This window comes from Embiotoca jacksoni, unplaced genomic scaffold (genome assembly GCF_022577435.1).
Source record: "Embiotoca jacksoni isolate LCO1_2020_lvr unplaced genomic scaffold, fEmbJac1.0.p SCAF_22, whole genome shotgun sequence".
NCBI lineage: Eukaryota > Metazoa > Chordata > Actinopteri > Embiotocidae > Embiotoca > Embiotoca jacksoni.
This window is the reverse complement of record NW_027185363.1, coordinates 251,983-264,111: the sequence shown is the minus strand read 5'-3', so window position 1 is coordinate 264,111 and position 12,129 is coordinate 251,983. Positions and strand designations below refer to the sequence as shown.

General features: G+C 40.9%; 1 protein-coding gene across 6 annotated transcripts in view; it reads right to left on the bottom strand.

The window, feature by feature from the left end:
* Positions 1-12,129, bottom strand: part of mast3a (microtubule associated serine/threonine kinase 3a) — a 29,961-nt gene that overhangs the window by 3,306 nt on the left and 14,526 nt on the right. For all 6 annotated transcript variants that reach the window (XM_069157015.1, XM_069157018.1, XM_069157012.1 and 3 more), the window contains 20 exons: positions 10,106-10,181; positions 9,631-9,840; positions 8,430-8,531; positions 7,731-7,863; positions 6,847-6,932; positions 6,457-6,542; positions 5,894-6,102; positions 5,667-5,805; positions 5,255-5,387; positions 4,995-5,160; positions 4,676-4,777; positions 3,939-4,061; positions 3,547-3,659; positions 3,259-3,440; positions 2,373-2,494; positions 2,094-2,282; positions 1,389-1,612; positions 803-925; positions 469-605; positions 31-215 (listed from right to left, as the gene is read on the bottom strand). In XM_069157015.1, coding sequence (XP_069013116.1) covers positions 31-215; positions 469-605; positions 803-925; positions 1,389-1,612; positions 2,094-2,282; positions 2,373-2,494; positions 3,259-3,440; positions 3,547-3,659; positions 3,939-4,061; positions 4,676-4,777; positions 4,995-5,160; positions 5,255-5,387; positions 5,667-5,805; positions 5,894-6,102; positions 6,457-6,542; positions 6,847-6,932; positions 7,731-7,863; positions 8,430-8,531; positions 9,631-9,840; positions 10,106-10,181 — 2,840 coding nt within the window. The remainder of the gene's footprint in view (positions 1-30; positions 216-468; positions 606-802; positions 926-1,388; positions 1,613-2,093; positions 2,283-2,372; positions 2,495-3,258; positions 3,441-3,546; positions 3,660-3,938; positions 4,062-4,675; positions 4,778-4,994; positions 5,161-5,254; positions 5,388-5,666; positions 5,806-5,893; positions 6,103-6,456; positions 6,543-6,846; positions 6,933-7,730; positions 7,864-8,429; positions 8,532-9,630; positions 9,841-10,105; positions 10,182-12,129) is intronic.

The following is a 12,129-nucleotide window of genomic DNA, read 5'->3' as shown; positions in this document are numbered from 1 at the left end:
CTACAAGGGGTGCAACGCGCGGTCACTCACCTCCAGAGTGGTCAGGGGCAGGGGAGCGACAGGGCGTAGAAGGCCCAGGAGAGAGACTCTGTGTGGGGGAACCGGAGAGGCTGTCGCTGGACGATTGGTGGAACCCTGAAGAGAAGCTGCGACTGCTCTGCATGGGCGGAGGCGGCGAATGCTTGGACAACTTCTTCAAGATGCTACGTCGCTTGCTGCAAATGGAAAAGTTGTGTTTAGTAACGCTTAAAGAGCAAAAATCTGGATTATAGACATCGATGATTTTGGTTTTGTAAAATAAATGTCTTCAGGATTTTTAGGCTATAAAATGATGTGATTTTAGTCCCAATACAGTTTTAAAACAAAATGTAAGAAACAGACTTGTAGAATCAAAACGTCTGACTGAAATGTAACACTATGCCTCAGACAGGAGTAAGAAATGTCCAACTCAATGCCGTCCTCATGTACCTGTCCTGTCCATCCTTCCTCTTGCTCTTTTTGCTGCGCCGGGCCATCTTAGCCTTGTAGCTCGACTTTCTGGCAGGGCCCATCTTGATAGAAGTGTTCTCCAGTGCAGTCGTTTGCAGCGTCACCCTGTTGCCACTCTGTTTAAAACAGATCACTAAAATAAACATCTATCTACAGGGCGTGATGATGATGTTGTAATTTTCATTTGTGAAAAGCTCTGCAGTACATTTAGACTTTTCCATATTTGAAGCACACTGCAATCCTTTCGATCATCAAAATATGCAATATATGAGCAGAAAAATAATATAAACATTTCTAAAACTTCTTGTCTTACCTTGATCAGGAGCTCTACCACCTCGGTGTGTACTAGTCCCTGGACCGACTCCCCGTTGACGTGAGTGATGAGGCCACCTGCCCTCAATCCTGCCTCGTGTGCCGGACTGCCCTCCTCAACACACTAAACAGACAACCTCAAAATTACTGCTCACGCAACCATATAGTCAGCTGTTACATGACAGGCAATGTTTCAACTGTGCAGTTAGTACAATCCATAATTTTGGTTTACTTATTTAGTTAAAAAAAGGGAAAAAAAAGTTACAAATGAAAGAACACACCTATACACAGCATTAGATATGTCAAAATACCTATAAACTATGAAATACAGAAATTATTTGGCAGTGAGTCTCATTGGTCTTTTCCTGATATTGAATGCTGACCGGGCTGATTGCTGCATATTGTGTCATGCATCATTTTACTGAATTTTACAACAATAAATCTGAAGACCATGAAAGTTGTTTTAATTTGTCCTTTAAAAAAGTAAATCTGTCTGATTCATAATTATAATCTGTATCTGTTCAATATCCAGGTTTTCTTGACACGTGATAAACAGCATCAGCTGCATTTAAGAAGAGGACACTAACCCAGACCATGTGATGCACAGTGTAGATGTCACTGTCTCCCATGTAGACTCTGATTGCTCGCAGCGCAAAACCAAACCTCTTCCCAGAGCTGTGGATGACCACCGGAGGCCTGAGGCAGCTGATGCTGACGGACAGGTCGCGGCTGGGGGACGAGTCTCTGGATGACGGGTTGGACGACAAGGACAAAGACGATTTGGGGCTCGTAGGAGGACCAGCTGAGTCGTCTGTATAGGAGAAAAAGACGATCAAAGAGGAAATCAGTCGAGTCTCTACGAATCATCTGTGCTGCTTACTGCTACTTTTAAAATGCTGCATCTATAACGTTTGTTGAATCCATCAAAATTTCTTGGATAAAAAAAATGAAATGTAAAAAACATAAGTGACAATGTTCTAATCTTGACGACATTATACAGTAAGTGCTGCATTTATGGTTCATGTGTCTGTTGTGCAAATTACACCAGAGCAGTCAGTAGAGGGCACTGTAAACACATGAATATAGAACGACTGCAGTCCAGCCTCTAAAACACTTCATTAATAACATGATGATAAAATGGAGTTTAAGTAAACAACTGAACCCAGACCAGCCTCGATGTGAACAAGACTAAGAAACAAAGACATTTACCTGCGCCCTTATTTTATTTAGTTATCTTTTCTCGTCATGACAGAGTTGTTTTGTTTACCTTTAGAACAAAGCATTCTCTTTACCTGGAGTAATGATGAGCGAAAGGCCAGAGACCGACGCAGACTTGGGGACTTTCCCAGCGGAGGATCTGGGTTTCTCTGGGGTCTCCAGCTGGTGCGCGATCCGTCGAGAGGCTCCTCTCCGGAAGGACGGCCTGGTGCCCGTGCTGTTGCTCCGCAGACGGATGCGCCGCAGGTTGGAAACCATCCCATCTACGATTGTGGGGTACAGAGCGTGAGCACTGGTGTTTCACAACTGCAAAATAAACTAAAGAAGCCAGTTTCTGCATTCATTGGTCTTACCCTCCTCCTCGGCAGAGATGGCAAAGCGAGGCATGATGTCGAGGCTCTGGGTGCTGTTCATTACCAGCGGGCTGGCGCTGCGCTCGGACTGTGAGGAACTGGACGAAGCACGTGGACGCAGACTGCAGAGAACACGCAAAACACATACAACACGGGATTTCAGTAATATCTGGGGTGAGATTCTATTTTAGAAATAAGACAATACATTTATTGATGTAGAACTATTAGTAAGCAACACTTCCCTTCTTCTGCGTGAAATAAACAACTATGAACAATAAAACAACAACAGGCAAAAATATTTATTTCAATTTCTGTATTATAATTCAATGAATGAAGATAAAAGAATTCTGGTATTTGATCTTTTTTCTTTTCTTTTCTTTCTTTCCTTTCTTTCTTTTTTTTTTTTTTTTTAAGTGATCTCGGCAAAAGCATCAGAACTACATTAGTGAGTTGAAGTAAGTCTCTGGTGCCTTAACAGCTAACTGTATTCAGGGTCATAGAGGGTCCTGGATCCGATCCCAGTGTGCACTAAATGGAAAGCAGGGAATCTGACACTTAACATTCACAATTATGGTCAATAAAAAAGCCTCCACCTGACATGCAGGAAGTAAGTGCACACTAAAAAAACTCTCTTGCACACAAATAAACGCCATATAGAAACGATCAATCCTGGGTGAAGTTTAATATAACTTACCTTTGTATAATTATGAAAACACAACTTTTTAAATATAAAAATAATAATAATATTTGCACTCAATGTGCTTCACATCTACTGAGAGATTATTCCACTTCCATCTTACACTTTTCATAAAAGGGTGATGAGGTTGGGTGGATTTGTTTTCGTTCCAATAATAAGGACATCACTCGGTCTGTTTCCAGCTCTCACCTCCCCCTGTGTCCATCTGTCCTCTTGTCTCCACCAGCCAAGTGTTTGTGTCCGTCACCAGGGGAAAGGACTCCCCTGCCCTCCCAGCGCTCCTCCTTCTCCTCGCTGTGGCTTCTCTCGGATGACGACAGGCTCTGGTTGGATGGCGTGGAGGTGGACAGGTGCTCTGTGCTGCTGTACACCTGGAGTTTTGAGCGGAAAAAGGTGAGGTGAATTAGAGGTGAATATTTATGCATTTTTATTTGTTAACATTAAATCTGTCTCGTATAGCAGAGCGGCAATGAGTACCTTGCTGAAGCGGTGGGCTACAGAGGAGAACTGTCGCAGCTCCAGAGATGATTCATCATCGTTGGTTTCATCATCGTCATCGGAGCCCAGATGGCAGTAGCGCTCTGATCGGGCTGCAGGGAGCACAGTGGCAGTGCATTAAATAATGAAAACTGCTGACACCGTTTTCACCCAAATTAAAACTGGCACCATGTATTACTGTAAAATGAGGTCTTTGCCCCAGAAAAACATCACAGGTTCTCAGAGTCCTGTCTCCTCCTCTGCCTCTAACAAAGGTATGTCTCGGTTCGTCTGTGCACGCAGGCAGAGATACATGTTTGTATTACAGTTAAGTGAGTCTATCCTACCACACGAAAGGCCCTTCATGTTTGTCTGTCACTAAATCCACATACTGTCAAAGTAACTGGTGTCCTCCTCCGTCTCTAGTTGAGGTATGAATTCGGCTTTCTGCCTCAGGAGGCCGTTCCAGTCCAGGCCCAGGAAGAACATGTGCATCTTCACCTCAGTGGTTCCACCTGGAAAAGAAAGTAGTCAAAATTCAACTTGGTTTCTTGTTGTTGTTGTTGGTTTGGTCCACAGCTACCCCAGTATCACATTTTGGTGTGTGGAGTAAAATGATAAGTATGCTTTCCCATGTGAGGTTTGACATATTCCAAGCGATTGTTTCTGGAGATCTCACCAGTCATTGTGATCCAGTCTACCTCTCTGTCTCTGGGAAACAACTTTACTGAATCTGGTTGACAATGGCTCTGCCTAATTAGCACTGTAACAGCAACAGTCACAGCTTTGATGTCAACATTAAATTGTGTATTTGTGGGATAATTTATATTAAATAAAGCCACAACAGGCCTCAAACTGCCAGAACCAAAGGAGATATGTGGCCTTTATTACTATGGAGAAAATGTAAATGTCCTCAAAGCTTTACATTTGACTTGTACCGACTCTCACCTAGTTGGAAACTTGAAGTCATGGCTGGCCTCAACAATAAACAAATAACGATGAAAAAAAAAAATCAGTTTGTACATGTTGGCTATTACAAGGTCACAGCGCTGTGTAAGCTGGAGCCCAGCAGGCAAGCCTCGTCCACCCAGCCATCCACCCTTCCATCATCAATCACATTGCCACCAACCTGTTCCCAGGCGATCCAAAGGGCTCTGTCTCAGAAGTCTGGTGATAAAGTCCTGGGCATCAGCTGGCAGAGCGTCCTCCCCTTCTGGCCAGATGATGTCATCTGAAAAAACAGAAGCACACACCAGTGAAGGAGTTTAAATGTATCTACAAAGCCCACAAAGGGACTGAAGGGCAAAATCACAGAAAAAAAAGCATACATGTGATAATGAAAATCTAAGGACTTGAAATAAACAAAAAAAGTAAATAAATAAACCTGCATAATGAAGATTTATGTGTAGAAAAAAGTATTTAATGCATTGAATTTAAGGATTTCTTACCATTGACTACTTGACCAAAGAGCTGCTCTGGTGTGTCTCCAAAGAACGGAACACAGCCCACCAGGAACTCATAAAGGATGATGCCCATGGCCCACCAGTCCACAGGCTTCCCATAGCCCTGCCTCAAGATCACCTCTGGAGCAATGTACTCTGGAGTACCACACACCTGTCAAGAGGAGAGGGCAGGAAAGGCTGATGTTACTTAAGGTCATGAACACAAGAGACAAGAAGACGACAAGACAGGATGAGAAGAAACAAACCTGTTTGTCGATGAATTCTCTGGTATCCTTCTCAATGTGTCCTTCATACAAGTTGGTTGTCATGTTCATCAGACCAATCTTTGACAGCCCAAAGTCTGTCAGCTTAATGTGTCCCAAGGAGGTTATTAACAAACTACAAAAGAAGGAAACAGAGAATTGTTTCACGTTACATTAACTGCTCACCTGAAGGCATTTGAATTTCAGAATCAGAAAATAAACAATCAAAGGCTGAAAGTTTCAAAAAATTCTGCTCTAACTTCAGAGACTGCCAGTCTTTGACAGATGATCGAGAGTCTAACAATGATGAAAGTTTTAAAATAATTAGGTGCTGCCTGAAGGAAGAGATGGGGAAAATGGAAAAATAGTAAAATATTGAGGAATATTTTCTTTGTTTAACTGGTTGGGAACTCACTTGTCAGGTTTGAGGTCTCTGTGCACGATGCCGTAGTTGTGAAGGTACTCTAAGGCCAAGACAGTCTCTGCGAAATACATCCTGGCCATGTCCACAGGCAGAGGACCAATGTTCTTCAATAGGTTGGCACAGTCCCCACCTTAAAACACATGAGGCCGTTATGACTGTTTATGTTTTGAGACATAACCCATTACTGTGATTGTATCCAGAATCCAAATCAAACCTACCTTCCACATACTCCATGACCATGCAGAGGTGCCTCCGGGTCTCGAAAGAGCAGAACATCGAAACCACAAATGGGTTTTCAGCAAAGGTGAGGATGTCTCTCTCTACAAACACCTGCTGGATTTGGTTCCTAAGAATCAGGTTCTGACGGTTGATCTTTTTCATGGCAAAACGCTGACGGGTGTCCTTGTGGCGCACCAGAAACACAGCCCTGGCATGGCAGGAAAGAGGGGAAAGAACAGAGGGACAGGAAAAATAAAGAAAAGAATGAGAGAAAATTACAGATTGGAGAAATTATGTAGAAAATGACAGAGATGGGGAGTTAAATAGGGATTTTACAAGGAGATGAAGGCAGGAAAAACCCTGAGCAAGCACAAGCATCACTTACTAATAAACGTCAGTTGAGACTTGAAGTGAAAATATCCAGACTAATGCTCAGTGTAAACTCAGAAGCACCACAACACATCCTCATTTTAGTTTCCTTCCCGCTTTTATTTGTTTCTCTGTGGTGTCCACAAAGTGACTGAGTCAGTCGAACGCAAACAAAGAAGTCTGTCTTACTCACCCATAGGCGCCGTTGCTAATGAGCTTTATAGTCTCAAAGTCGCTCTCCAGTGGTTTCCTGCGGGGAGGGGTGCAGGCTGCTCGGCTCTGAATCACACGCATCCCAAAAAGAGAGGGGCAAATAAAAAGAAGGCAGCTGCTGCAGCTTTACTTGTGTAAAGCACTCGTACATTGTGATCATTTGAAGGACAAGTGCTATACTCTCCAATTAAAGCTATCCAAGAAACCCCTCAGTGTTGTTTTAGCTCTGCTCAATGAAATGTTATATTCCTTTAAAACAACTGCAACTGACTGCCTTAAACACTCCTTCGCCAACAAATGTATATTCTGTCACACAGTCACGATACAGTTCATCATATCTACTTTATAACAGTTTAATGTTAGTATGTACCTGTACAGATGTTGTGTCTCCAGTGTCATCAGACTCTCTGCTGCTTGCTCTGTGACTTGGACTTGTCTGCTCCAGATGAACCATCTCTGAAACAGCAGCGGACACACCAGATCAAACTCCACTCAGCTTAAATAAACAACAATGAGGACAGCGAGTACTTGAGCTGCTAATGTTATCAGACATCTGTAACCGTATATAACTGTAGCTGTTTGTTGTGATTAGTTTATAATCAACTTGACCAATTAATGGCCATCCAGTTCTGCTGAACTATTGTGCACTGTGCCAGTTATCATCATGGAAAGCAATGCAATACTCAGCATACAGAAGAACGTTACTTCAGTTCATCAGTGTACACGATACAAACACATGCAATAAAAACAGAGGACAAATACAGGGACAGTAAAGCAGTCTTAAGTTGATATCAACAAAATGTAAGGACCATCACACGTACAACCATAGACATAGATACGTATATATGTCTATGAGTAAAAGGATGTGCTTTGTTTCTATTAAAGACAGAACAATCTACAAAAAAGTATTACAAATTTCTGCAACAATAAGACACAAAAAGGCATCAAGCATTATTAGCATTAGCATTATTGTTTTTAAGTTAAGAAAACTGATTTTTGAAAATGATTCATGTTTATGTAAAACAGTGAACATGCAATATTGGAATTGACAGAATATTTAGTCCTTACATGATTTGCAAAACTTAAATAATGCAATTATTGTAACATACTGAGGGAGATAATGCTCTTAAACAAATGGCATTAATTATGCTGTCCATATTGTGCACTTGAACTGCAAGTAAGCATCTAAAAGAAAACATTTTAAGATGCTTAAACACAAAAATGAAGCAGATAATGTAAGAAATAATTGTGCACCTTCCAGGGGATCTCTGGTGAGGCCCAGCTGGCTGATGATGTATTTAGGGATATCAGTCTTAATTCTCTGGCCCCCCTTGGCTTGACCTTCTGCAGCCTCCAGACGTAGGTAAAACTCCTCTGGATCAAACTCCTGGATAAAAAAAAGGACAGACATGATGAGGTTTAACCCAATTCCACGTATCGCTTGGTTGGAATGACACAATGTGTAAAAAAAAAAAAAAAAAGCAACGTCGTACATGCCGGGGGAAAAGGAAAGACACATTGCAATGTCCAGGACGTTTGATTAAAAAAAAAAAGCAAACAAAATGACATTCAGTTTTCATGACCGAGGGGGTAAGAAAGAAGGATAAAAAATGTTTTACTTTTTTTTTTTTCTTCTTAGCTTGTAGACTAATATTTGGGCTAATTGTTGGGACCTATAAAACTGGGGCATCAGCGACATACCTACTACCAATACTGAAGCACTCTTACATGACTACATTTCAAATGCTGTTGGCTTATTCTTACAGGTAGCTGGGCTATTATTACTGCACAAACTCTTCATTACTACAGCATATCATCAGTATATGTGAGTCACCACCACCTGCATGTGTAGCAACAGATATTTTGTTCAAGGCTCTCAGCTGATGTCCATGACATTGATATTGCGTCATTTGTGTACCTTTGATTATCACAGAGTCTCTCAGTGAGTCTTACCAGACACTCCAGCAGCCTGGCCGGCCTGGAGATGATAATGAGGATCTTCTTGACCAGTTTGGTGATGACGGTCACCGCCTCGCTTTCTGAACGCTCATACGCCTGATCAGGAGAGGACAGAGGATGATGGATTATTACTGCGATTTAATCCAATTGGCACAAGTCAGGAGGCAGCAGAGCTCATCCACGGAGGCTTTAATCTGGCTCATATTTTTAGCATCCATTTCATCTTCTTTCATTATCTGTTCACCGGATCATGGCTGGTATTTCAACATCTTGCATCAATACTCACTTCTTTTCCCTGCACTGCCAGTTCTATAAATATTTAAGAAAACACTTTCAAACTTACTTTTATTACCACTCATTGTCTCCATATCTTAGACTAACAATGCCTTGCCTTGCCTTGATCAACCAGCAGGTTCAGAAAGTGTGTTGCAGTGGTGAGAGAGTGATGTCAGTCAGAGTTCAATTTAATCCGTTGTTACTTTGAAACTCTGACTTACCCTGTTCAACCTGCTTCAAGGTTTGTCTTTAAAGGTGTATTCTTAAAAACAGCAACTATAATTCAACTACATTAACAAGCACAGAGACAAATTCATACATGAAATTTTAGAATGTGACAGAAGGAACCATTTGCTTGAAATAAGCTCTTTACTAAGATGGAAAATATTTTCGTGGCGAAGAACGTACAACAATTTAAAAACTATGTTTTTACAGGAAAGTATAGACAGTTTAAAGACTATCTCTATTGTACTGTAGGATAAACAATGCTACGGCTAGAAAGCACTCTAATAACGGCAGCATTATTATAAATGAACAGAAAGTTCAAACAAAAAGGAAAACAATTTGGGGTCTGAGTCTCCGGCAGAAGCTGTAATCTATTTTTCAGAAGGCAGCATTTTCTGCAGCAAAATTATTGCAGGCTAGGTTATGTAATAAATCTTTACATAATCAAATATTTGACCACTGCAAAGATCTATGTAATAACACAAAATGACTGCACCATAACTGGCCAAAGAACTGGAAACAGCCCCAATGAGAGAAAATCAAATGGGCAATTTCAATTCAATGTTCCCAGTGCAGCTACAGAGGCGGATGTGATGTCCCAGAGGCCCGAATAATGCACAAAATGAGAGCAAAACAATATGTATTTCCTGGAATCAGATAGAGAAATCATTTCTTGAACAAGAGAAACACCCACCTCATGCAGCAGCTTCTCCAGTTTATCCTGCAGTTCCACAAAGTACCTGGAGGTGACCAGGCCTTTCTGGGACTTGTCCAGACAGTCTCTGGCGAGCTCCACCAGCTGGTGCTGAATGAATCCCAGCACACCGTCAGCCAGAGGCAGAGCAGTGCCTGGGGAGCACTCCGCAATGATGTCGAGCAGTCGACCCTCCATCTGGGCCGTCGCCTGGGAAACCAAAATGGAAGACTTTATTTAAAGCAGTTATAGCAGCATTGTATCGACATCTTCTTCAAACCCCATCGGCGAGTTTGACTTTGCCAGGAGCGTTAAAATTCCCTGTCCTGGTTTCTGTGTGTTATAAAAACAGAAAAGCACATTCATACACGTTTGTAGACTGTTTTTACAAATGCTTTTTTTGGTATCAATAGAAATCAAAAAGAAGAAGAGATTTTGATGTTGAGACTGAGGCTCAAGAAAACAGTGACTATACCTTCGGAAAGCGTTCCTTGTAGACATGATTCATCATGACAATCTCGTTGTCAAATATTCCACAGGTTCGTCCAGGGCTGGGTAAGAACCAGGCAAAGGAGAAAAACGGAACGAAAATTAGAAATACATTGTAAAAATAACAACAATATTTGTTGGGAAAAGTAAAGTTAATCAATCCCAGATTGCAAGTTTGATCCACCAAAAAACATCTCATGGAACTCATTTGCAAACTGATCAGAAGATGGAGGAGCGATGAGAGGCTTATGTTACAGTAAAAATCTAATATTACAGATGTATTTAACATCATATATGAATATTTTTTATGGGTCAAGTTCGAAGCATTTACCATCATTCTCGGTCATAAACACAGCCTGTTTGAAAATCACATTAACGTGAGTCGGTTCAGGTTGTCGTTCAGTATCCGTGACCACATCTGTTGTGAACACAAGGGTTTAGTTACCACAGGGCCCCATTTTAAACTGTCCATACACATTACAAATCAATGAACTGTCACCACAAGTGTTAAAAATAGGGACCCCTGGGTGCTCCTTTACGCTACGATGCATATCAATATGTGCCATACATTTACTATTTCTGGGGAACCACAACAGTTGCATATGCAGCAGGCTTTTATTTGAGGGAAATAGCAACCGCTAAACCCTTGGGAACTATTCGGGGGCAGCAAGTAATACTTTACACACCCTCTGAAGATATTTTAGAACAGCGGTGACATTTTTTTCAATCATCTGTTTCCATAAACAATAAATGCAGCAATTTAGATGTGTTTTTAATAACAATCCAAGTCAGTTGAATTAATTTAATCAAATTCACAGTCTAACAGTTATTAACTAATGAAAAACATGTCAGCATTTTCTCTCTGGTGTAATTGTTACAGGATTGGCAGACACATCTGTATAGTACTTAAAATGTGTGTTAGGGTATGTCATATCATATAGTTCACAATAATATCGTTATATATTTCTGTATGATAAAAAAATTGTATATCGTGATAACAGCGATATTACGACACATTGACTCAATGAGGTCGTTACATGGCTAATTTATGCACGGTGACCACAAGCAGCTTTACTTTATACCAAATCTGAAGGATTTACTGAGGTTGATTACAAAGTACAAAGAACTGAGATCTTTTTTTCTTCTTCTTAGTTTTTACTGCATGTTTTAAGGAAAACCGTTACATTTATGCCAAAAACATTTTCCAGTATCGTGTCATATTTTTGTCGCAGAAATACCCTGAAATATTCTGATATTATTTTAGAGCCATATTAGCGACCCCTCGTGTGTGACTTTTACTTTGTGTATGTAATATATACGAGTATGTGGCACAGGCAGCGACATGTCACAGAAAAACAACCACATCAAGATGTTGCCAACACCCTCCACAGCCCATCATAAAAGTCCACAGCAACCTCAAAACTCCTCACCACGACAGATATTTAGAGGGACTGTGTCAGCAATGCTAAATGCTATTTTCTAATCCAGGGAATCACTCGTAAATAGCACACAGGCTTTTTCCAGAACCGCATAAAATAATTATCTCACCATATTCAAATCTTTCCACTATGTCAACTCGTATGTAAAAGATATTATGAAACATCGGGCCTACTGTTGAGGCTGAGTGTCGCTCTCACCAAATATGACAATGCTTGTTGACATTTCTGTCACTCTGTAAAAAGTGATGCTAGCTGTAGAGTTTTTTTTAAAGTTGTTGTGCTGCTAACAATTCATTCCATCTGTCATTAAATTATTCATGTGATTCATGTTTGGATGGGCAGCTGTATGATAGCAAAATATACAGAAGAAAGAGTGTCTGTCATTGCTGCTCAGTGGATTTCTTCAGCTTTCATATGAGCCTCAAACTTATGATCTTCTTTTGTCTTCCCGTTCATTCACACTCATAGCATTTCTCTTCAGCAGGTTAAAGTTATTTTCTCAACTACAGGCTATGATTACTTGACCATCTAATGTTAGCTTGACTGCCCAGCTAGCTAATTCAGCTAACAA